At 35.1% G+C, this 25,926-nt stretch overlaps 1 protein-coding gene across 7 annotated transcripts in view; it reads left to right on the top strand.

Annotated features, from left to right (window-relative positions):
• LOC128218986 (fibronectin type-III domain-containing protein 3A-like) overlaps nt 1-25,926 on the top strand; it is a 78,366-nt gene that overhangs the window by 41,476 nt on the left and 10,964 nt on the right. For 5 of the 7 annotated variants that reach the window (XM_052926773.1, XM_052926775.1, XM_052926776.1 and 2 more), the window contains 14 exons: nt 810-973; nt 1,879-2,065; nt 6,746-6,874; nt 11,992-12,152; nt 14,419-14,567; nt 14,937-14,996; nt 15,511-15,649; nt 18,611-18,783; nt 19,135-19,294; nt 20,159-20,245; nt 21,460-21,598; nt 22,091-22,156; nt 23,809-23,921; nt 24,569-24,674. In XM_052926773.1, coding sequence (XP_052782733.1) covers nt 810-973; nt 1,879-2,065; nt 6,746-6,874; nt 11,992-12,152; nt 14,419-14,567; nt 14,937-14,996; nt 15,511-15,649; nt 18,611-18,783; nt 19,135-19,294; nt 20,159-20,245; nt 21,460-21,598; nt 22,091-22,156; nt 23,809-23,921; nt 24,569-24,674 — 1,833 coding nt within the window. Of the gene's footprint in view, nt 1-189; nt 490-809; nt 974-1,878; nt 2,066-6,745; nt 6,875-11,991; nt 12,153-14,418; nt 14,568-14,936; nt 14,997-15,510; nt 15,650-18,610; nt 18,784-19,134; nt 19,295-20,158; nt 20,246-21,459; nt 21,599-22,090; nt 22,157-23,808; nt 23,922-24,568; nt 24,675-25,926 lie in introns of those variants that run through there. The other 2 variants (XM_052926778.1, XM_052926774.1) reach the window with 2 other exon arrangements.

Raw genomic sequence — 25,926 nt, 5'->3', positions numbered from 1 at the left:
ATTATGGCATTTTTATTTCCTATAATACTAAGATTGTATTTGGTATTCCATGATTGTCACGAATCAAGAATTGGTTTATGATTTGCCGTTCATGGAATAACCTCGGTATAATTAATGCACTGCTTGCAGATAGGAGTGTCACCATAACATGACTAACATCTCAGTGGGTATTTTGTACTGTCTTTATTTGGCGATATGGGAAAAGAAAACTTCAAATGATAAAATGGTTGCTTCCTATACAATGGTCTGTTTGTTTTTGAATCATCAATGTGGTAGCTTTGTGGTATTTTCTCAGCTATCAAACAACGTGTTTGCCGATAATCTTTAGTGAGGTTTAAAGAAAACAGTACTTTGAACAGTTATTTGATACTTGTGTTGATTATTTAATAGATTTTTGTGGTACATTACCTATGTGGACGGAAAACATTGAGAACACAATGTTTATTCTTCGTCCAACTATGTTCCCGCCTTGTCAATTTAGACATCAATGTAAGTTAAATTATGTGAATAATATTTGGGAAAAAATGCAACCCGATCAAAACTTATTATAAAAAATATTAATAGTTTGGTCAGTTTTTGTTTCCTGTACTACATACATGAATTTTACTCATTGTCAATATCATGTTCAGCATATTATCACATCTGCAGCAAAATGTACTGATTTTCATGGACATAAACATTATTTGTTAGCTTTTGTCTCCTTTTCCTAGGTTAGACAGAATGACTTGAGCGAGAGATGTTATCAACTCTTGTCGATGCAATGGTACGATTAAAACCATAATAATTTATATTTCATCTGTGTATTCCAGGTCCAGCAACAGTTCGTATGGTGTCGAGTAATGGCCCTCCTTTGCCGATGCCAATGCAAGTGCCACCTGGTCACATGGTCCAACAAATTGTTGACGAAAATGGCATTCTCACCCACGTCATTCTTTCACCCCAGCCACCAGGCATGATGCCAACACACATGCCGGTAAGTAGTCAAAATTTACCACTGCAGCTACCAGGTATGATGCCAACACACATGCCAGGAAGTAGTCATTCTCCCACCCCAGCCACCAGGCATGATGCCAACACACATGCCAGGAAGTAGTCATTCTCCCACCCCAGCCACCAGGTATGATGCCAACACACATCGTTCAATTAAAACAGCAGACTATCTTTGATGTTTGCTGTCCGACTGATATTAATCGTTATATTTTAAGGATGCATTTATGTAATAGTTTGAACAGTATGTAATTGATTAAGAAAGAGGGAGAGAGTAATTTATTCTTTGTAATTTAAATCTTACCGAAAATATTTCAACTGACTTAGTTTATAACATATTCTCACTAGACAGAACCAAATTATAATGTCATGTCATTCCTTAGCGATATTTAAGCATGACTTCAAATTGAAGGCATGTAGCCACTTAAGGGTATAATGTAAATTGTATCATTGAGATGGTGTCAGTATTATGTTGCTCACATATTCCATTCAAATTAATATCACATGATGGCATGTGACCTAATGATGTAGGTCAAGAGATCATTGAGCAGAGACTACTTTTCAGTGGTACAAGGTCCGCCCACATCACATGATAGTATAGCCTAGAAAACAGGATGTAAATAATCTGTTACTTGCAATATCAAGCTTTCTTGCATGTCAATAATGATGTTATATTATTCAGAAACTTAAATACTCTTTGGAGACGTTTTCTGAGAAATTCACATGATTTGAATGAATTGATGCTCTGTTTGTATGCAATGGTCTTTAAGCAGTGATTTCTGCAAGGGACAAAAATATTGACTCTAGATAAAAAAAATACTAGTATATGATATGAAAGTAGTATGTATAAATTATGTTAAGGTACCGTTAATAAATGTATTTTATTTTCAGGGGGGCCCAAACAGTGGACCATATTACCCAGGCAGTTATGGAGGCCCATACACAAACCACCCTAGCCAGTACCCCCATCAAGGGCCTGGCCCCTCCCCGGGGGCACCAGGGAGAGGGCCCCAACACATGCATGGCACCCCACCACCTCCGGGCTCCTGTTCCAACCATAACCCTGTACACACACCTGGTGAGTATAGTAGACGCCGGCACCTGGACACCTCACCATTTCAGTCTTAAACTAAGGGCTTTATGCATAAGGTCAAACATCTTAGTATAAACTCAATTTAAGCATTGATACATGGTTCTGGTGTTTGTGTGCATGAGTGTACCTTATAATACCTTATAAAAGTCATAATCACCATGGGATCATGGGATCTGGCCATGTCTCTTAAAGTCCTGGATTGCTTATCACTTTGTCTCTATCAACTCCTCCCTCCCTGGTCTTGCAGGCAGCAATGTCTTTCATGCCTGCCATCAACCATGTGAGGCATTTCATGATAGGTGTGAATATGCTTTAGTGCTACTAAACTGAATATGAACTTATTAGATGGTCTGTATTTCATATAAAACTTTAGGGAGGTTTTGTGATAGCCTTAGTGTCCTTGTCGTCATAGTCATCGTGGTACAACACCTTAAACCTTGGCTATAACTCAAAACAGTTTATGATATTCCAATGAAACTTGGTACACATTTTGCAAGAGACCATAGGCACATTTACAGCAAGAGAATGTTTGCATTTGCCCTGAGGCGCTTTTGTTTTCACTTAATAGCACTGGTATAGTGAACATAACTATTTGTATGTTCTTTCTGGCTTCTATATCTATATGTCACATGTGATTGCATCACTCAGTTAGTCTGACTTCTGGCTACATTGTCTTATGTTTGAGAAATGTTGGCATTTATTGTCATAAGTGTGTCGTGTCTGAGACATTGTGAATATTTTATGGGCAAACAACAGTTTATGGTGGTCTGATGGCATTCTCTGACCTAGAAGGTGATTCTAGGCTTGCTGTGTGTGATCTCCTTATATAACATTTTTTTATAATTAACCATAGGTTAATGTTAATGCATATATATGATATAATGATTGGTTGACTTTGATAATTACAACTCTGACATCATTTATTGATTGGATAATATTGATAATTACAACAAAGATTATTTCTCTGACATTTACATATTCCTGTGAAAGTTCTTTCCTTCATAGTATTATATACGTCTACATTGCCATTTACATGCTGTTTTTTGTGTGACCCTTACCTCAGTAAACGTAAGATGTGTGCCAGTGACAATTACTATGTAATAGTTGTTTATATTTGGTCGTCTAAACCATTAAGACGGCAGGCGGGGCAGGGCCTTGTCCATGTATCGAGTGCAAAATGTATTAATACTAGCCTGCGTGAACTAACTCGCACAATAAGACCAAATTTTGAATAAAATGAACTTTGGTGGTCTTTTTTGTTGGATTTCGATACTAGCTTTCTGAATTATTAAATGAAATCTGTTGGGCAATCCAATAGGCAGAGACATAAGCATAGATACTGTTTATAACTATGATTGAAACAGTGTATCCATGATAGTTATAATATATCACCCATAATATTTTATACACTATAAACATAAATGTCCTTGACAAAAGTCTGTAATTGTTTAACACACACATTCAGTTTTAGGCCTAAGACTTTTTAGAATGATTTTTAAAAAATCAAGAACATCTAGTTGCTCATAATATACATGTTTAGTATCAATTTTAATGTAAACATATAGTGATGCCACTTTGACCTTGTCATGATAGGCCAAAAAGTTTGGTAAGCTAGGCATAACTTTTTTTCTTTTTTTTTTCTTTTTTTTAGAACCCTAATTTCTGGACCAAATCTACCAATACAGTAATGTAGTACATTTTCACTCATAAATGAACAGTTTTAGGAAATTATGAAAAAAAATCCACACTCCAGCAGAAAATGGTGTAGGGTCGGGAGAAAAAATAGGGTCGGTCGAGCTAGGGGAAACAAACATTATTTTTTTACGCCTTAACCAGCAAAGTGATTGTCATTATTCCACCAACTGAGTTAGACCAACCAACAGGTGATATATTACTACATTCATTACGAGAGATTATATTGCTGTATCATTAATTGCTGATATATTGCAGCTTGATTTTCTGACTGCTTTAGGGCACTGGGCTAGTTGGCAAGTTAGAGAGTGGAGGTGTTCGAGGGAAAACCTTCTATCTGCTTCTTTAGTTAATGCCACTTACAACGGTTTTATTTTCAACCACCCAAGTGTTCTTATAAGCTATAAATCTGTGCATTTATTAATTATCAGTATAATAATAGTGTACATTATTGAGGTCAGTTAGAGAATGTTTGTATATATAGACAATATGGGGACAATATGGTGACTTACAGCTGTATGTTTGTATATACAATATGGTGACAATATGGTGCATTACAGCTGTATGTTTGTATATACAATATGGTGACAATATGGTGCATTACAGCTGTATGTTTATTTATACAATATGGTGACAATATGGTGCATTACAGCTGTATGTTTGTGTAATCTACCCCTCATCATTACAAAACATTAGTAGGCTGATATATCTGGGATTTACTTAATTAGTCATAAAGCAGTTCTATGACCCTCGATGTCTGGCCTACACAGTCTGGACAATAGCTGGATCATAAATGTTTGCAAGAAACTAATTATACCCCCCCCCCCCCCGACAAACGAACCGCAATTCTATTTCAGCTGAATACAGAGTTACTGCCCTTTGTTACTTTTTCTTGTCCGGAGCATTACTTGAAAACTATTGGATGGAATTTAATAAAACTTCATACAGTGATAGATCATAATGAGAGGGAGTGCATTGTACAGGAACCGCAATTCTATTTCAGCCAATTACAGAGTAACTGACCTTTGTTACTTTTTCTTGTCTGGAGCATAATTTGAAAACTATTGGATGGAATTTAATAAAATTTGATACAGTGATAGATCATAATGAGAGGGAGTGCAGTGTACAGGAACCGCAATTCTATTTAAGCCAATTACAGAGTTACTGACCTTTGTTACTTTTTCTTGTCCGGAGCATAACTTGAAACTATTGGATGGAATTTAATAAAACTTCATACAGTGATAGATCATAATGAGAGAAATTGCAGTGTACAGGAACCGCAATTCTATTTCAGCCAATTACAGTATTATTGCCCTTGGTTACTTTTTTTCTTGTCCGGAGCATAACTTGAAAACTACTGGATGAATGTAATAAAACTTTTTACAATGGTACAGCACAATGAAAAGGAGTTCAGTGTGTTCATGAATCATTACACTATTTTAGCAAATTACAGAGTTATTGCCTTTTTCTGTGTTTTTTTTTGTCAAACTTTTGTCCGGACAGTAACTTGAAAACTACTAGATGGAATTTCATAAAACTTCATAATGAGAGGCGGCGTTCGGGGGTATTAATCACCTTCAGTGATAGCTCTAGTTATCATTTTCCAACTGCCATGATGATTTTATGAAAAATATATTTTGTAAGTTTCGAAGACATGGCAGAATAGAATCATTATTCTATAGTCATGCTGAGCAGTGGCTTCATTAAAATCACTAAGTAGAAAATCCAATTTGATTTACAATTGCACTTAAATAATGCAAGTCAATGCAATGTAATTAGAAATGTTATGCTTGGTAATGATGTTGCCTTGTTGGAGTCAAGTTGCTGACATCAATAAAAGCTGTGCACTAACAATTTCTGACAAAAAAATTGTCTGGCTTAAGAAACAACTTGAGGTAAAAGTATTTTATTTTTTGAATTAATTTGTATTGAGCTCATATTTCCACATGTTTTAAATGCCTGCCTGGTTAGCTGTCCTTACAGTATGTAAGATAAAGGCCAGGTCACATTAGTACAGCAGACGACTCCATTGTATTTATATATCAGATAATGTGTACACGTTGCTTATGACCTTCACCTTTCAATACAGTGTATATTTGTTTTGGAAAAATGAATGACTGAATATTTTTTAAAATTGTCAGAATTGATTGCATACTGCTAGCCATATTTGATGGGGATTTAATGATTACGGTTTTAAAGTGGTTATTTCAATGTTCAAAGGACCAATACTGATGTTTGTAAAGATATTAAATTAGCCAGGTGTGTATTTCTTTCATTTCAAAGTCCTCCACCCACTTTTGGTTTCGATTTTATCCCCAGGTGATTTTTGAACGCCATATTTACTGAAACTGACAAGGGTAAATTTGTAATTGAAACTCAATTTTATGCGTTTTTGTTACCAATGAAATTCAACCTGAAGTTAAAAACCCTGTTAACGAATGAAATCAATTGCAACTGTTTACTTTACACGTAAAATTCACCTGTATTATAATTATACATGTCCAAACTTACCTTGAAAATTGTAAACCAATGCCCAAGAGCTTAAATTTAAGATCTTTATCATAGAATAAAGCCATAATTAATAAAAACAAGTCTGTCTGACCTTTGTACCATGGGTACATGTAGGTAGGTATTTTTTTAACTTTAATAGCTATATGACCACCAGAAAGACTAAAAAAAACTTTGGGTCACAGATGGATTTCAGGAGACAGTCTAGAAAGCCAGACAAATGTTTATGTATTGTGGCCCAGTGAATGTTTTTGAATGTTTTTCACTTTAATACTCAAATTTTACAGTGTGTATTTTATCCAAAAAAAATCTTCTCTGTTTTAGGATTCCTTTATTCAACATAACTGCATCTTTTATAGCATTGTGTTTTGTATTATTTCAATATTATTGTAATTGCGTATTTAAATAATAAAACTTCATGAATTGTTGTTTCCATTAATTCAGTTTTAACTATTCCTATTCCAGGGCCAAATTCACACATGGATGAGCGCACAAGCAAGAAGCAGAACCAGCTTCGACAAAAATGGCGGATACGACACGAGAATCGGGAACATTCGGGCAGGACCCCACCCCGCAGAAAACAGCACAATAAAGGTGTGCATCCAAGTGCTAAATACTAATTATTTTATAATGATTTACAGTAAACTGTTAAAACAACATTTTATTAATATAAGATGTTGGTACTATCCCATGAGTATGTCATTCTTTGGCTTTTTTTTTGAAAATCTAGCACTTGTGTAGCTTGATGAATAACCACCACATTGACTCACGCCCACTACCTCGGCGGCTGGGAATCCTAACTTGTATGCTTTGTGGGTTTACTTCATAACTTGGTTATCAGGCTTTGGGGTCCAACATGATTCATACGAGCATTTACATGCCTAATTGCAATCATCCCCCACTGAATTTCTATGAACTAGAATTGAATTGTTATATTTTGCTCATAGTAAAATAATGATTTTATCAGTGTGGAACAATCGACTTTTCTTGTTAATCACTGTATACAAGTGAAAAGTCAGGGATATGTTTTGTTCGCTGAATCTAATGGCCCCAGGGACCCCTCCCTCCCCTCACCCCCCCCCCAAAAAAAAAAAGTTATTTAGTTGGTTTTGGTTGTTAGAATTGATATTCCAGTTTACTTAAAATTTGATGTCAGTAGAGCCCTCAAAAGAGCTTCTAAAAAGCCAGTTTTTCTTCTACGGCAGTATGCTTTTGACCCCCAAGAGCGCCCCAAGAACCCGTGGCCAAAATGGTTTCAACCCTCCCCCTGCCAGGTCAATCACAACCCTGAAAGTGATCAGGCTCCAGCATGAAGTTGTATCACAATCATACAGCAGACATAGTACACAGATTTGTAGAAACTTGTTTAGTGGTATTTCCAGACAGACACTCCAACAGGTTGTTCTAGATTTCTAGTAGCAATCACAGTAGTACTTTATCCAGGATGTTAGGTGAGGTGGGTGATGACTCATGGACGGCAATGCTGGGTAAAATATTTAACCAGGGTAGATATGTGGAGAGGTTTTGTGGTTTGTGTTGTCTGGCAGGAGGCCAGACCAGAGGGGTTAGGTGTACTTACCTGGCAAATGGCCACACCCAGGGAGGCCTGGCCAGAGGGGTTAGCTGTACCGACCTGGCAGATATAACACACTGCAAGCATAAAAGCAAACATTGAATCCTTGTTTAGGAAGTGGCCCAGACATTCTGATGCTCCATAGTTGCTAGAGCCACTTACAATACTTTATATTGTATGAAGAAAATTCCACAACTTCATTTGGGCTGCTGTATTCTGTTTGGTTTCTTAAAACTTTTGCTTTTCAGATTTCAACCAATAAAAATCTTGATAGACCTCCTTTGCAAGCCTTACTGTGAGGGGCCAGAAGCCATGTCAGACATGTCCAGTGTTATGTGGCTTTGTGATTTTGTACTGGCTTATGAGGGCAGCTTTAACATCTGTTTTTGACTGTAAATTTTTGAAGATGTGGCCTTTATCTGAATCTCTCTGACCTATGAAGGTCTGTGGAGATATCCAGTATCAACGGTAAACCCTGGTGATGAAACATAAAATTGTAATGTACACTGCAGACATTACAACTTGTTGAAACAGAAAGAGTGGTTCTTACTTGTAGATTCCTCACAGCTGAAATTAAACAAAAAATGTAATGCCTTCTTCTTTATTAACATAAGTGTCCTGAAAACCAGATTCATTATCTTGTTAAAATGATCCCTTTGGAACTATTGCTTGAGTTTTATTGAATTAAAGGTAATTAAGTTTTGGCACATGTTTCTGGGACTATTCAACTTGAAAAGTTGAAGTAGCAATATAAGATATGAAATGATCGAGTGTTTGTAAGAAGTAAAGCACCTCTGGTACATATGTACATAGGTGGCAGTTTCAACCAGAGAAAGTGAATTTTTATGAAAAATTCCTGGTTATAAATCTCCAAAACCAGACAAGAGTTTGGGTGTTGTTACCAGTTTTGCTTTTTATTTTGTTTTGTTTTTATTCTGTGTCATTAATACAATAGTTAATATCGGATTTTCATCAAAGTTGCTCAGAATATTTGTCAGAATGATTTTTAGGACCAGAGTGTGAATATGGGCAATTCTTTGATCAAAACTAGGTCACTAGGTCAAATATTAAGACAAAATTTTGTGTTTAAGTTTTTTATTCCTTTCAAAAATTCCTCAGTGTTCATCAAATCAGCATGGTATTTAGGACCAGTGGGAATATGGGTCATTAAAGGGTAAAAACTAGGTCAGTTGGTCAAATCAAAAAGAAATTTGCAATTGTTGTCAACATCATATTTAAGACCAGTGTGAAAATTGTCTTCTTCAGTCAAAAACTAGGTTACTAGATCAAAAAGTTAGGAAACTGTTTATGTTAAAAACAACAGACTGTTTATCCAATGTCCGGAAACTCAGTCAGAATATTTCTCAGATCAGTGTGAATATAAATCATCTCAGGTCAAAAACAAGGACAGCCCAGTGTGAATATGGGTAAATAGTATCTCATAGGTGGCAGTGCCAGTCAAACTTGTCAAATGTGATTTGTCCACGGATTTCCGCAGATCTGATTGCTTTTTTTTAAAGCTGATATAGAGATGTTAACTGGTTATTTCTGTTTGTTACTTTATTCTTTGTTAGTATCAACACCCCAAAACCCCTCCCTGAAATGATTTAATCTGCCAGATCAGTCACATCCCTCATTTATTTATGTAGACATTATTATCATATTGAACAAACATTATTTTTTCCTGACCAACACCTATGCACAATTTATGAAATTATTTCAATGATAAAATATAATATAATCTTCAAAACCTCTAATTTACATGAGATGAGGCTGAGGCTCACCTGTGTTCATTGTACTTAGATTATTGAAAAATTGACCTTGAAGCTGATTGTTCTTGCAGTCTCTGGCCTCACACATTGAAATTATATTTAGACTGCTTATGAAAACAATTTACTTTCTCTAGCTTAAGGGTGATGAACCTATAGATTGTATTCCTTGAAATGATGTTATTGGTGGCTGAGGGGAATCTTTTCATGATCAAAAAGAATGGAGGAGTACCTTATGTCAGTTCCAGACAAAGTGTGTGATTGCTGTCTGGTAGATTTTGTGGACTGCTCCTTTTAAATGATTTACAGCTACATGTTTTGTTGACTGCTCCGTTTAAATGATTTACAGCTACATGTTTTGTTGACGGTCCCTTTTAAATGATTTGCAGCTACAGGTTTTGTTGACTGCTCCATTTAAATGATTTGCAGCTACATGTTTTGTTGACTGCTCCGTTTAACTGATTTACGGCTACATGTTTTGTTGACTGCCCCTTTTCAATGATTTACAGCTACATGTTTTGTTGACTGCCCCTTTTAAATGATTTAGCTACAGGTTTTGTTGACTGCTCCTTTTAAATGATTTGCAGCTACATGTTTTGTTGACTGCTCCTATAAAATGATATATAGCTACATGTATTGTTGACTGCTCCTTTCAAATGCACTGTTGCTTTCTTCCTAAACAGTAACGCTTTGACAAAACCCTGGATTGTATTCTGGTAAGTCTCAAGTTAAATATCACAAGAGTAATCAGTAACGCTTTGACAAAACCCTGGATTGTATTCTGGTAAGCCTCAAGTTAAATATCACAAGAGTAAACAGTAATGCCCCGACAAAACCCTGGATTGTATTCTGGTAAGCCTTCACTTATAAAACACGAGAGTAATCAGTAAGGCTTTGACAATAGCCTGGATTGTATTCTGGTAAGCCTCAAGTTAAATATATCACAAGAGTAAACAGTAACACTTTGACAAAACCCTGGATTGTATTCTGGTAAGCCTCAAGTTAAAATCACAAGAGTAAACAGTAACGCTTTGACAAAACCCTGGATTGTACTCTGGTAAGCCTCAAGTTAAAATCACAAGAGTAAACAGTAACGCTTTGACAATAGCCTGGATTGTATTCTGGTAAGCCTCAAGTTAAAATCACAAGAGTAAACAGTAACGCTTTGACAAAACCCTGGATTGTATTCTGGTAAGCCTCAAGTTAAATATCAAGAGAGTAATCAGTAACAGGCTGGATTGTATTCTGGTAAGCCTCCTGGTAAGCCTCCAGTTAAAAATTACATCTCAAGGAATTGATCCTCTTATTAGTGGCTTAAGACTCTTACCTTGTTGGTCACTTGTAAACATCATGAAATGCTAAATGACTGGTTTGATATCATAAATACTTTACTATTACGGCAAAGGCCATGGTAAAGAGGAAGCACCTTTTTATGTCAATCACCTTTCACTAATGTCAGGGCAATCTGTTTATTAGCTTTTTGGCCTGTAAAAAGAAAACATAGCAACTGGCAGAAGAAGGAAGTCTGTAAAAATTGCAGGTTCATGAAATGTTCATGTTGATAAAAAGAGGGTTGTTTTGATTGAGCCAAGATTTAATACTTGTAGAAGTCCTTTTGGTATGTAGAAAGAATGGAAAATATCGGGTAGCTAGGAAGCACACTTGAATAAACCATTGGGTGCATATTAGCAATGTAAGATTATGATGTTAATAGCCAGAATTCTTTTAGAAAATTAACCTTAATGCAGTGAGATTAACTGGCTTTCATGCTAGCTTGAAATTTGCAAGGCATGCAAAAATTGGAGTCATTAAAAAGTTTGAAGGTTTTCTGACAGGGTTTATTGTTTATAGAATGGTTCTCACCGTGGAGTTTGCTGTGGAGTTTGCTGAGCACTCTCACACGGCAGAAGGCAAATATTTCTGGAAAAATGATGATTTCTTAGAATTATGGTTATATGGCTTCCCTCATGGCCCAGACAGCAGACTGTCTGTGCTCCAGACAAGTTATGCAAGGTATTAGTTCATCTATGTACAGACTATGGCCTGTTATAGATCTGCAGAGCTCAGAGTCTTCTTCCAATTTGCAGAGCAAGTTTAGTTCAGAATGGTACAGTCAGAGTTCCATTTTTAGCTTGTCTGACTTAAAAAAAAATCATGACATTGTGATAGTCTTTAAAATTCAGGTGTCCCCATCATTTGCCACTGTCATAGAAGTCAGCAGCATTGTTCTAGTTCAAATTGTATTTGAACAAACAAAAACTGTATGCTAGGTCCCTATGCACCTCCTTAATGCAGTGAGATTGCAATTCATAAGCCAATCTGTAAATAAAGAGACAAAAGTCACATTTCTGAAATAACTTCTACTTCAGGAACCAATGGCATAGATGTAGAGCCCCAGACCAATGTTTCAAGCCCGGACCCCGGGCTCACAGACCAGTCAGAAGTGGAGGAAGACAGAAAAGCAATACGAGCCCAGTTGTCACAGATGCCGGCGCCCAAGGTCAGTCTTCATACACGCTGCTCTGTTGAGGTAATTTATTCACGGGGAGGTTGGTATCTCGCATGGCGTGTGATCTGATTGGAGAGTAGGTGGAATGACTGTAATGGTAGGTTAACTGATTAGTGGCATGGCATGGGTGCTGATTGGACGATGTGAAGAATGGTTTCACTCAATAATGACAATATATTATTTGTATGCACGCTGTTCATGTTCAAATACGCATCTTGAGGTTGTGAGGTTTCAAAACAAGGTAATCTCTTATATTGAAATGAACATAGTCTCGTCTGCACTTAAAGATTGTTATTGAATAGAAATAATCTTAAATTTAAGTGGTTATGATAAGTCACAAACTGACAAAGATTTTTGAAATTGTTCAGTTTTGCTCCCATAAACAATTATCTGATTTTGTTCAAACATATTGATTTTAAAATATGCATTATTGTACTTACATTATGAGCAATTAAATTTTAACCTGTAGGATAAGAAAAGTTGGCTGATTCTTTTGAAGTATGAATGTTAAGAATTTCAAAAAAAAAGAAGAAAAAAAAGTAAACAGTCATGAATGACTCACCACAATTGACAAACTTGAGGGCAATGACATCTCTGAACTTCTATCGAAAAATAGTTTAATTATAGTCTATGTCGAAAATTTACATCGGTCTTGGAACATCATTGCAATCATAACTCTGGTAGGAGTTGATTAATTCGTTCCGACAAAAATATCTGTTTCTGTATCTTTCAAAATATTTAAATCGCTTCTACATAAAACAGCCTTGCTGGAGGTTCATTGAGATATTTGTTGATGAGGTAGATACATAAGTTTATGTTTAGGAATGTTCAAGAAGCATTTTTTGCAGTAAGGTGAGCATGAATGATTTGGAAAGAAGGAAAGGTTGTATGCAATAAACACATACACAGAGACAAATATCAATATTATATGTTAGTCATGTCATTTTTCGCTAAGTGCAAATTTTTCTTCTTTTTACAAAAACTCATGGTATGCGCATGAATGAAGAATAAATCCTGGCAGACATTTTGTAATTAACAATATAAGTGAATGAAAATATAGGCCTGGTAATTTGTGAGGAAATCGTCTGTCATGCATGCATTGGGAAAACAAACATACGCAGCTATTTTCGTGAACCCTTCAGCATAACATGCGTGCATCTAATTATGTCGGACCAAAAACTCGACTAACAATTTATCAGACTGTAACACTCACTTTCCTCTCTTTGATGGTGTTTGCATTGGTATAGGTTCTTAATTTAGAAAATAGGTATAACCAGTACATCATGCATGTGACCTATAAACTAGATAAATAATGTGTGGCATATGTAACCTTACTTATAATAACTTAAATTTGTTATGAAACAGTTGCATTGTTAAGGTTTTGCAGAATCCAACAATTTGATGTTTTTGTAGTTATTCACAACTAATGTTTCTTGTTAAATAATTTTGCGATGAATATCATGCCTTTTACACATTCCTATCCGTCTGAAATAAACATTTTTAAATTAATGATACCTTAAGTTGGTGAAAATAGTCACAAATATTTACATTCTTAAAAATATCTTGAGCATGTCAGTACATAATATATTAGTTGTGTATAATCAGTAATCAACATTAATTATGTGTGTATGCAATTTGCACGTTGTTTGATATTTAGTGCAGGCGTTTATAAAAGAGGTTTTGTTCTATAAAAAAAGCATTATAACTGCCAAACTGTTATACAATGGCCAATAGATTTAGAGAGGCATTAAAAAGGGTTAGCATTTGTTGGAAATGTCTTCTTTATATTACACAATATTTTTATGAAAGGATTACTTTGGGATGAAAAATAATGATTAAATACTATAAATTAACAGAAATAAAGTAAATCAGTCTTGTTCAATATTCCAGGGAGATGAATTTTGATGCCATGTAATTTTTGCTATCATTTGAAAAGGGATTTTTTGCGGTTCACTAATATATAACAAAATGAATAAATTATCAAGTTATTACAGTTTTATCTTTTTATTCTGTATTTCAAATGAACTTGGCTTGAGGTCAAAGTAAAAAAATACTGTTTGTTATATATTCTTTTTAGATTATTTTCCAAGAAATTTGTTTTTTTACAATGAACCCTTTCAATGATACCAAAAGAGGTCAGCAGGCATCCAAAATTCACACTATTGTACACCAGAGATACCATGATATAATCGTTGGACTAATTGGGTCTCAATGCACAAAGTTTGTGCCCTTCACCTTTCATTTTTTTGCAATAACATTTGCTTTAAATGATATTACACTTTTTCAGGTTACAGATGTGGAATCTCGCACGGCCCTTATAAAGTTATTTCCCCCTGATTATGATAGTGAAAAATACGATATAGACGCAAGTTTCTTCAACTATGAACTTATGCTATGTGAAAAGGGTCGGGATGGAAAATACAAATTGGTGTACAGGTATGGGATTCTTAAATTGTTAATTGATTATATCAATATAGCTAATAAAAATAATGTGGCCAGTTCATTTATTCAGAAGAAATGTTGAAGGGTATGAATTCTGAGTGTAGATAATTAGGGGAATATATTGTTGTAGCCTTTCAGTCTCTGATGTGCAGAAATTCTTATAAAAAGTGTTTTTGCATTGATCCTGAACCTGTATATCAGGGTATTGAGATGTTCTAAATGTGTTTTAGTACCAATTCCCGCAGGATTTTCATTTTCTAATCGCTTCCTCTTTACAATCCAACCTGCGAGATTTAATGCTATTGTTGCTAAGCTTGATCCGATTATCAGTTGTTTAATTGGATGATCTTGTTTCTGTTTTAGTGGTGATGCCTCAGAAATAACACTTAAAGACCTGCATCCTGCCACAGAGTACCATTTAAAGTGAGTACCAGCCATTGCGTACATTGTGTACTGTTCATCACCCACAATAGGATTGTTTTTCTATTGTTGTCTACTTTAAGTACACATAGTTGAACTTTGTTAAGCGGTTTTTTAATGTTTACATAAGTTTTTCTTGAAGATAAGGTAAATAAAAGTTTTGGTTATTCTTTGAATTGCAACTGCCTGTTATTTTCTGAAATGAGATGATTGTTTTTAAAGTATTTTTTTCTTATTTTCTATAACATTAAATCAACATTGTGACCTGTATAAACTACAAAATGAAATAACCATAACTGTTTTGAATAGGAATATTGTAATATGGTGCATAGAAATGTTGGCCCTCCCTCCGACATAATCAGTACTGCAGCAACACAAAACAATGAGATAGCGCAACCCCCAACACAGTATAATAGTATAAATAACACACACACACACACACACACACACCTAGACAGTGGTCAATAGGCAATATCTGTATAATACATGTATACTATACACGTTTGTTGATCCACAGAGTGTGTACCCTGCTGGATGACATTAAAGGGGACACGACCGAGGCCACCAGCTTCAAGACCATACCGTGTGAGCCAGACGCACCCCAGCCACCCAAACTGGAAAAAAAATCAAAAACCTTCATTAACCTCAAGTGGACAGTAAGTATCGAAATATAAAGTGAAGAATGATTTAAGTAATGCAAATAATTTTGCAAAAATTGTACATCTGTTGTCAATAATTGTCGTTAAGAAGGCATTTTCAAATTGGACAGTTGTCTCCCTTTAAAAGAGACACATCCCCTAAAGAATGTCTTCATTTTGCCTCCTTGGGGGTGGGGTTTAATGGGATCACAGTATGTGAATGGTTTCAGCCCTTCTGCTGCCAGGTCAATCACATCCTTGAAGTTTTAACCTCCAGTGAACACCTGTTTTACTGACCATTCCAAGCTGGTTACCAATGACCAATGACCAATGTTGGGACAAGTGAGAGGTTGATTACTCATAAGCTAGTTAAAAGCCCCAGTGAACAGTTATCTGACCATTCCAAGGTGGTTACCCCATTGTTGGGACAAGTGAGATGTTGATTACTCATAAGCTAGGTAAAAGCCCCATTGAACAGTTATCTGACCATTCCAAGGTGGTTACCCCATTGTTGGGACAAGTGAGATGTTGATTACTCATAAGCTAGTTAAAAGCCCCATTGAACAGTTATCTGACCATTCCAAGCTGGTTACCCCATTGTTGGGACAAGTGAGATGTTGATTACTCATAAGCCAGTTAAAAGCCCCAGTGAAGTTATCTGACCATTCCAAGCTGGTTACCCCATTGTTGGGACAAGTGAGATGTTGATTACTCATAAGCCAGTTAAAAGCCCCAGTGAACAGTTATCTGACCATTCCAAGGTGGTTACCCCATTGTTGGGACAAGTGAGATGTTGATTACTCATAAGCTAGTTAAAAGCCCCAGTGAAGAGTTATCTGACCATTCCAAGGTGGTTACCCCATTGTTGGGACAAGTGAGATGTTGATTACTCATAAGCTAGGTAAAAGCCCCATTGAACAGTTATCTGACCATTCCAAGGTGGTTACCCCATTGTTGGGACAAGTGAGATGTTGATTACTCATAAACAATTTAAAAAACCCAGTGAACACCTGTTTTCCTGACCATTCCAAGCTGGTAACCCGAACATTTATTAATAAAGATATTTTGCTAAGTGTGTAGTGATGTAACAATTCGCTCCAGTGCATTGAAAAACGGGTTTTAAACTTTCCAATTTGATTTGATACAGAAACCCCAAATTTCGATTTGATCCGCATAATAAACTTGCATTTACAAAATGACCGATTGTATCTGCATTCTAAACTTGTCGACTTTTGTTACAGGATGTGTGATTGGTTAATAGTTATTCTGGCATCCAATCAATAATAGAGTTTCATTCTTACTAGCCTAGTCACATGGCATCTCCCTCATTGAACTTAAAATACTAAAATCAAGAGAGTGGGCACATTTCAGGCCCAGCGAGGGATTGATACAAAAAGCAACTTGCACTGCCCTGTCCCATGTTGTTTCATGATGTGTGTCTCTTGTTTAGTGTATGTAAGGACTTACCATTGTGCTGTACATCGGGGGCAAATGTTAATGTTAAATGTTTGGCTACTGGTCTAGTCTTTGTAGTTTTAATTGCATTGATTAAATGATTTTGAGTGCAACAGTGATGGTATTTTTCTAAATCAAAGCATCTGATTTTGAATAAAAAATCACACCACGGGAAACATATCATGCAGAATGATACTGAAATTATGTAGAAACTTGAAATGAAAACTTAGCGGAATGTTTTTATTTTGTTTTTAGAAAGGTTATGTGGTGTCCTCATAAATCAATGGCAAGTTAGATAGGATTGGCTGTTCATCTTTTGCCAAGAAGCAAAACTCAGAAAGAAGTACAGGGAATTAAAAACACAGCCAAAAGTGCTCTGTTATCTTGTTCGATAAATCTTGAAAGAGATCTTTAAGACCATCATTACCTCTCAAGGTTTACATTTCTTTTGTTTTTTAAAGATCTTTTATATTTTTATTCATTTTTTGGTTTACTGTTAAGATGATAAGATTTAAACCTGATTTTATATGAAATCATTTATTTTTATGCCCTCAAAGAGAGGCATAAAGTAGTCCCACTGTCAGTCTATGTGGTCAGTCTCTGCATCCATCCGCGGATAATCTGCCTCAACAGGAAACTCTAATGGCATTCCATCAAACCCCACAGAATTGTAGATCCCGTGCACCATTGAAAGGTGTGTGGTGCATAAAATGTTTGCTCTCACCCTAGAGTTGAAGGTCACACTTGGACGTCAATTTTGCACAATATGAATATATTTCATAGCAATATTTCTTGTCTCAGTCATACATATTTAAAGGTTTATGGGAATTCAATCATACTTAACAAAATTGTAGAGCACAATGGGAAGGAGTGTTGGATCACATCTCAAAGGTCACACTTAGAGGTCAATTGTGCACAGTATTCACACAAAGATTTCATACCAATAACTTTTTAACAATAAAATGGAATTCTATCAAACTTTTCAGAATTGTAGAGCAGCTTTGAAAGGCGTGTTGTGCATACAATTTATGCTTTCTTTCCCAAGTTTAAGGTCACACTTGGAGGTCAATGTTGCAGAATATTGAATTTCATACCAATACTTCAGAAATCAGTCATAACTTTTTAACATTTGATGGGAATTCAATAACACTATCTGTGTGAGATTTTACTCAAGTTTCATTCAACATATTTGTTATTTACAAATGGCTATCCTACTGATGGAGCCAACCAGGGTCATTATTGTCACTATCATGTGCCAGCTGGCATTCATGATTCCCAGGCAGCTATAACATCATTGAAATGTTGCAGCGTGCAATGTAAACAAATAGATGCACGTAGATCTGGATTTGAGCAGATACTCTCATTCATTAATGTTCAAAAATGTAATATATTGAGGATGAAACAAACCTGAGCCTGAATTGTAGTTAGAAAATTAAGCTTAAGTAATAATTCTTCCTTCTTTACTTAATTAAATTAAGTTACATTTAATAAACATCTAACAGCCAGCTCTGATTTATGTTTTAGTCGCCTTGTGAGAATGGCTCCAAGATCTCTGCGTACGTTTTGGAGTGTGATGCAGGGGATGGGAACTTCATTGAAGTTTTTCGGGGCCAGCAAAAACAGTTCCGAGTTGCAAAACTGACAGCGTCAACAAAGTACACATTCAGACTTGCAGCAATAAACAATTCGGGAAAGAGGTATGAAGTCTTTCAAGTAATTTTTTTGAACTTGTATTTAAATGACTTTTTTTTACAAAAAACATTTCAATTATATTCCTTTCTTACTTATCCTCACTTAAGTTTATGATTCAATTACCTGATATGTTTTAATCACTTCTGAAACTGAAAGTCAATGTATTCTCCATTCTTTTCATAATCATCTAATGTAGATACGGCAATAGTATTATTTACTTCAATTGTGAATGTCCATTTTTATGTGCTCAGATGCCCTTTTTTCAGCCCTTGAATGTTAAAGGAAAATTAATTTCTTATGTGTAATCATCTTTCATAATTTCATATATTTTATAAAAAATGATTTTCACTCTGCAGCGAGTACAGTGAGGCAGTGGTGTACTGCACTAGTGGCTCGGCCCCGTCCCAGCCTGACCCCCCGATGTTGTCAGAGCCCTACGTCACTGAACTCCTCATCTCATGGATCAAACGACCCAACGATGACGAGTTCACACTACAGCTAGATGATGAAGTCTCTGTAAGTCTGCATTTAGGATTATTTTTCTCAGTATGTAATACTTGCTACAATGAAGAGTATTTTGTTGTCTGCTCAACTTTTAGAGATAAACACATTCACAGTATTATTTCCTGCAAGAATTATATTAACTTATTGAAGAATTAAGACTTTAAATCTTATCAAATGATATTTATCAATAATAATTCCGAGAACAAAAATAAAATAAAAATTGGACACACTTGATTAGAGATCTCATAGCTACTGCTATTATACATTGGTACTATATTGGTCAATTGATTTAGTATTATATAACTATGCGTACTATTCAAAGTCTTTAGTAACTGCTTATATAAGCATTTGATGAAATCCTCAATATTTTATTGAATAATGTTTTTGGCATTTATTACATAAATGATTTACGTAAGATGATTGACGTACAAAAAAGTGTACAATTCTGCTACCTTCCGTCTATGTATGCAAATGTATTGAAATATCTTCAAGATAAATGTTTCATGTCATGTTGGACTGAACTGGACTGAAATAAACCACTGTGAATAATGAGCTTTTACAGTCCTGAAGAATGTGCTAAGTAGTTTGCTGTCTTGTACATTAGAATAATATTAATTATAAATTATGCTTTGTCTGTATTCAGCTATGCTTATTAATATGCCAATGTGGGATGGTGATATCAACCACCTTTGGTGATAATCTAATTCTAGCTTCATCTCATTGTTTAAAGACAATGTAAATCACAATAAGTGATACTAGTAGTCCTGGTAATTAATAATATTAAACATTACATGTATATATTTGATGGGGGTCTAAATCACTTGTAGTGGTACCTGCATTTATGCTTATTGACCAATGTATGTTGCTATATTTCAGGGCCATGGGTTCATCCCAGTGTACAATGGGCCACTGCTGTCGTACAGAATCACAAAGCTGAGGCGGAATAAGGAGTATAAGTTTAGGGTATGTGATAATCCTCAGAAATTCATGTGACATGGTGGTTCTGTCTGAGTGTAAAATATTTAAGCGTGCACCAGATTTTGTTAGCTACAGATAACCAATTACACATGGTTTGAAAAGGTAATCTGTGCACATTAAAACAAAACATAGGTCACAAGCACTTAGACATATTATAATGCTTTGTCTACAGACCATTTCAGGCATCCTTAGATAAAGAAGAAGATGCAATGTTTAATTCTATTAGCAAGCTGAATTCCTGAAGGTCATGAAAATATTTTTTTCTGTCTGTATTATATAGGATTATCTCCCCTGTTTTGCATTGATTTGTAGCAAAGTACTTACTGAAGCAACTTCCATTTCACTTGCATTTACCGGCAAACATTTGAACTTTCTTGCTTTCACGTACATGTATGGACACAAACTTATTTTTTGTACTCTATTTTGTGAAGATGAAATGGGTTACTATAGAAACTACTTGGTAGGTAAGAATGTTAATGGTTATAGCCCAAACTGCTACCAGATCTACATACACTCATCCTTTCATCTGTAGACTTGAGTGCAGACATTTGTTTGTGTTCCAAATGTGATAGACTATTTACCACAGTGATGAACTGTTCATGTTTACCACTGTTTCACGTTCAGTTCAGTAAGGGCACAGTTTCAATGTACGTACAGAAATGTTCAACTTCAATTGTTTTAACAGCTGTTCTGAACGAAAGGCATTGTATAATCTGGTCTAATTTGTAAGGTTTTATTTAAAAAACACAAAAACAGACTCAAGCGAGAAGGGAATTTTAAAACCATCTGTTTTTCTTTGATTTTGTTATTAGTTCTCAGAAAGGAATCAGGTACAATAGATCTTGATTCAACAGAGACAGTGTCTTATTCTTTATGATAATAAAGTTCTTGATTCCTAATAAAACGAATATTAAAGTAGGGGTTGACCAAGATAAAAGGAGGGGGCTGTTTTCAATAAACATCTTAGATTAAGCTTAAAGCGAAAGATTCAAATGAAAGTGTTCTCATTGGATTTTTTGAAATTAATGAGAATGAAAGCAATCAGTGATGTATGTCTAAGGATAAGTATTATATAGATTACAATCCGGCCCCCTCCTCAATATAGATTGGGAAAGCTATTCAAAAAGCATCAAAGTATGATTTGTATCATGAAATCTTCATGCCGATCATTACTGTAATTGTTCATCTCATCTCCCCAGCTATGTGCGAGCAATGACGAGGGTGCCAGCAAATGGAGTGAGGTGGTGGCTTACCGGACCCTTCCTGCCCGGCCTGACACCCCCAGCAAGCCCCAACTCAAGGGCAAGATACACCCACATGTGTTCAGAATCACTTGGGGTACGTTTGCAGCATTATCAAAATTCTTTTTCAATGGTTTGCTGTTACTTCCCAAGAATAAAGTTCAAGGTATTGTCATAGCCTTGGTGTTGTTGTAGTGTTGTTTTTTTAAACTTAGGCCATAACTGAACAACTGCAGAATATATTGACATGAAACTTGGTGCACGTGCTCACAATGATGCCTACGTGTATAGCAAGTCCCATGAAACTGGCTAACATGTATGTCAAGTTATGCCCTTTGATCCCAAGTGTCTACATTTACTTTTCTCCTTACTTGATTTTAACTACAATAAACAACATTTTTTATTTGTCGCTTTTCATATCAAACATTGGTTACATGACTTTACAAAGATAAGAATAACATTTACAGTAATAAGATCAAGTGAGTTTTTTAGTATCAGCCTTGAAATGTCGAGTCTTGCTGTATGAACATGTAAGAAGAAACATTGTTATGTTTCAAATATAATGTTGGATTTTTGTGCCAATTTTTAGATCCCCCCAAAGATACTGGTGGTTCAGAGGTGACCAAGTATTTTGTGGAGCTTGACGATGGAAATGGTATGTGTCTGTTACAGTGATTAAGCTTTTCTTCACTAGTATGTTGATAATTTCAGTGGCTAATGTTTGTAAGAAAGATTGGGAAAATAAACAAATCCAAACCACAGTTAAATCAATTATGCCAAAGGTGTCTGGACCGTGAGAAATACCCAATATTACAAGCATTTGACATATCCAAATCTGGACCATATAACATCTTGATCAGTTATTGAAATGGTCTTGGGATATATATATAGAAATGTTGTCATTCAGAATTAGAAATGAAAATTCTTTGTTTTAGTTTTATTACAACTATGTATATTGATAAATAAATAAACTCGCATACATTTATAAATTAAATCTAATAGTATATACAAAAATATTGCTCATAAATGCATGATAGAGCATTCACAAATATCTTTCACCAAGTACAATACATGCAAACACAATGACATGCTTTATTTTTAAAAGTTTTAAATACATGTAGGCTGCGATGCCTGCCTGTTCCTTTTTTGTGTCCTTTTTTGTCATCTTTTGACAGACAAAACAGCTTGCTTTTGATATTAATTTCTGTATATTTGTTTTAAATATACTTTCACTTCACATAGAAATAAACTTTCATATGATACCAAGTAATATGGGGTCACTGGACATCTTAATTCACATCATTGTACACCTAGTACTTTATACCTATCATAAATTCTGCATACTTGATGGTCAACAACAACAATGACAACACTAACAACAATAACAATGACAACACTAACAACAACAACAACGACAACACTCACAACAACAAGAAACTGAAAATGGAATAGACTTTTCTGCATACATTTTATTTAATGATTTTTTTAACTGTATTTGCTAACTTAAACAGGATCAGGTAAAATTAATGTTGTATGGAGTTTGATGTTGTAAATATTCTTGTTTTGAATTAAACCTCTAGCAATTTTACACCACAACGCCGGATATTACCCTTTCTGAATGAAGCACTTACAATTTAATGTCATATTTTATTGTGCTATTTGATATGATAAAATAAATTATAAAAAAATTCCAGACATATTAATAAATATTTAAACCATAATTATTGCATTTTAATAAAGGCATTAAATCATTAAAATATATAGAGCCAAATATTTCTCTCTAGGAATTAACATTAGTTTAATGTTTGCTGGCAATTCATGTTCTATTTATAGTCAGGCTGTCATGAATAAGATGTATTTTATTAGTTACGTTCATAGTTATTGAAATGAGGCTGATCTTGTATCACATCACTTGCTGTATGAGTTTATTACTTAAAAACGCTTGATACAAGATGTGATATTTTAAGATAGTGTCTTGAAATTGTTTGCAAGAAAAAGTACTAAAAAGATAAATATTTAAAGGAAGAAATACTTTATTATGTCATATAATGTCATAATGTTTCACAAATTGAGAAAAAATGTTTGCCATAGATATAAAGTACCTATAGGGAAGAATAATTGTTGACGATTATTAAATATTTGCCAGATAATTTCAAACAACAAGTACAATGCATACAGTCCAGATTCCTCACTTTCACCCATTTGTAGTACATGAGAAACTGTTACAGGCATTTGTTTACAATAAAATAACTTTTAAAAATGGTTGTTTTTACATTATTGCTCACTTCCACCGCCCATATATTGCAGGTTATGAGAGCGTGTTTGAGGGTACAGAGCGGGAACACACGTGTGACCGTCTCACGCCGGGCCATAATTACCGTGTCCGTGTGGCTGCGTGCAGTGCCGGAGGCAGGAGTGAGGTTAGGATACGATTCAATATGTTTTACTCCACATAAAATATGTTTCCAGCTTGTCTGTGTTTTGAATGAAAATGTTGAGGTATTGTCATACCCTTGGTGTTGTTGTCGGAATAATGCATAAACTTCAACCTTGGCCATAGATGAATAAGACAACACTCACAATATTCAGCTGTAACTTGGTACACATGATGCCATGGGCAACAGGCATATGTAGAACAAGGCCCATAACATTGATTTAAATAAATGTTGAGTAATGCCCCTTTTTATTAAAAAAACAACAATAGGTGAGCGTTGTTGTTAATTTAGCTACACTCTTGTTTTTCTTTACATCAATAATTAGATTTGGTTTTTTTTACATCCGATTGTCAATATAAAACAGGAATACTTCAATTAAAAAGAGTAGTAGTGCTCTTTGAACCCATAAAATGTTCTTGAAAATAGCTTTCACAACTCTTCCATGGTTTTGCACACAAAAATATTGGCACCCTTAAGAAAGACATAAACATTTTTTAAATATTATATACATAACTTAGATCGGTTCGGTTTCTAATTTTGTTTGGTATGATAATGTTGTTTTCAATTTACTCTAAAAACCTTTGTATGAAAGTATCAGTTAACCAGTAACCATAAGTTTCTTTTGCCCACAGTTCTCTGAAGTGTTGACAGTCGTGACACAATGTGTTCCCCCTGGCCAGTGTTCAGTGCCCAAACTACAGGGCAAGCCAAAAGCCACCTCCCTACACTTACGATGGGGTAAGTCTGTGTATAACTGTGGTAGGGGGTTAGTCTGTGTTTATCTGTAGAAGGGGTAAATCTATTTATAACTATTGAAAGGGGTTAGTTGAGTATAACTGCAATATACTCCAGACTGTTGATAACTAAATTAGGGGGTAAGTCTGTGTATAAGTAAAGTTTGAAGTAAGTTTGTGTACTATGATTGTGGGTAAGTCTGTGTATAACTAAAGTTGGGCATTAGTCTGTGTATATTGGCAGTAGGGGTAAGGTGGAGTTGGCCTGATGATTGAAACTGTTCCAAGATATGATTCTTCAGAGTTGAGCATTAATATCTTATTTATTTCAAGTGCGTGTGAATAAACTTTCATTAAACAGCTGGTATGTTATTATTCTCAGGATAAAGATTATTCTGTCTTTACAACTGTAAAAGGAGGATATTAGTTCACACACTAAAAGTCACTTGCAAACTAGAGCACTGTATCAAAAGTAGATTATTACACAATATTGGTTGACCTGCTTAGGGGACTTTTTAACACATATAAGGTTAATACTGGTAAAGCAGTTTTTTCCGACTTAAATGTGTCTTTAAAGCCAAGGTGAGGCCTGATCACATGCTAATTATTTTCCTCTTGTTTCACTTTGCCCAGGGACAATAAGTGTAACGTTTCGATGCAGTTTATTGGCTTTTGATTAAATTTGGAAAAATTAGCTTGTGGCAATGCAGTTTGCTTGTCATTAATAATTTAATATCCTGTTCAGACAAGATCATGAGTTTCAGGGGTGTACCTGTATGCACATGTAGACAAGGATGGGCTAGTTGTGGAGTCATCTATAATATAAATCATTGAGGGTTTTCTCTCTTTGCTCTCTCTCCTTGGCACTTGTTTATGCAATAAAAAAAGCAAAGTAGAATCAATGATGCACCGAAATTAAAAATGAATTAAAAAGATGGTCAGTTTTTATCCATAGTTTTTGCACTCTTATGAGGTTGACTAGTATGCTACTGGATTAAATTGTTATCTTAGAGGTATTTAAATTATAGATCTGAATATATGAATAAATGGTTATGATACTTTTAAAATAGTCAAGGATCATGGAATTCACATTAAACAGTATACATTTCACCAGTGGCAGTATGCATATGTGCAGCTTGGCGTATCAATCTGGCTTTTGTTTCAAATAGTCCACTTTAACCACTTGATGAATTGAGAAAAGCTGATGTGCATGTTGTTCCATGTGGTGCCCAGGCTTAAGGAAAGCTTTATTGAGG

This window comes from Mya arenaria, chromosome 15 (genome assembly GCF_026914265.1).
Source record: "Mya arenaria isolate MELC-2E11 chromosome 15, ASM2691426v1".
Lineage (NCBI taxonomy): Eukaryota > Metazoa > Mollusca > Bivalvia > Myida > Myidae > Mya > Mya arenaria.
This window is presented reverse-complemented; position numbering and strand designations above follow the sequence as displayed.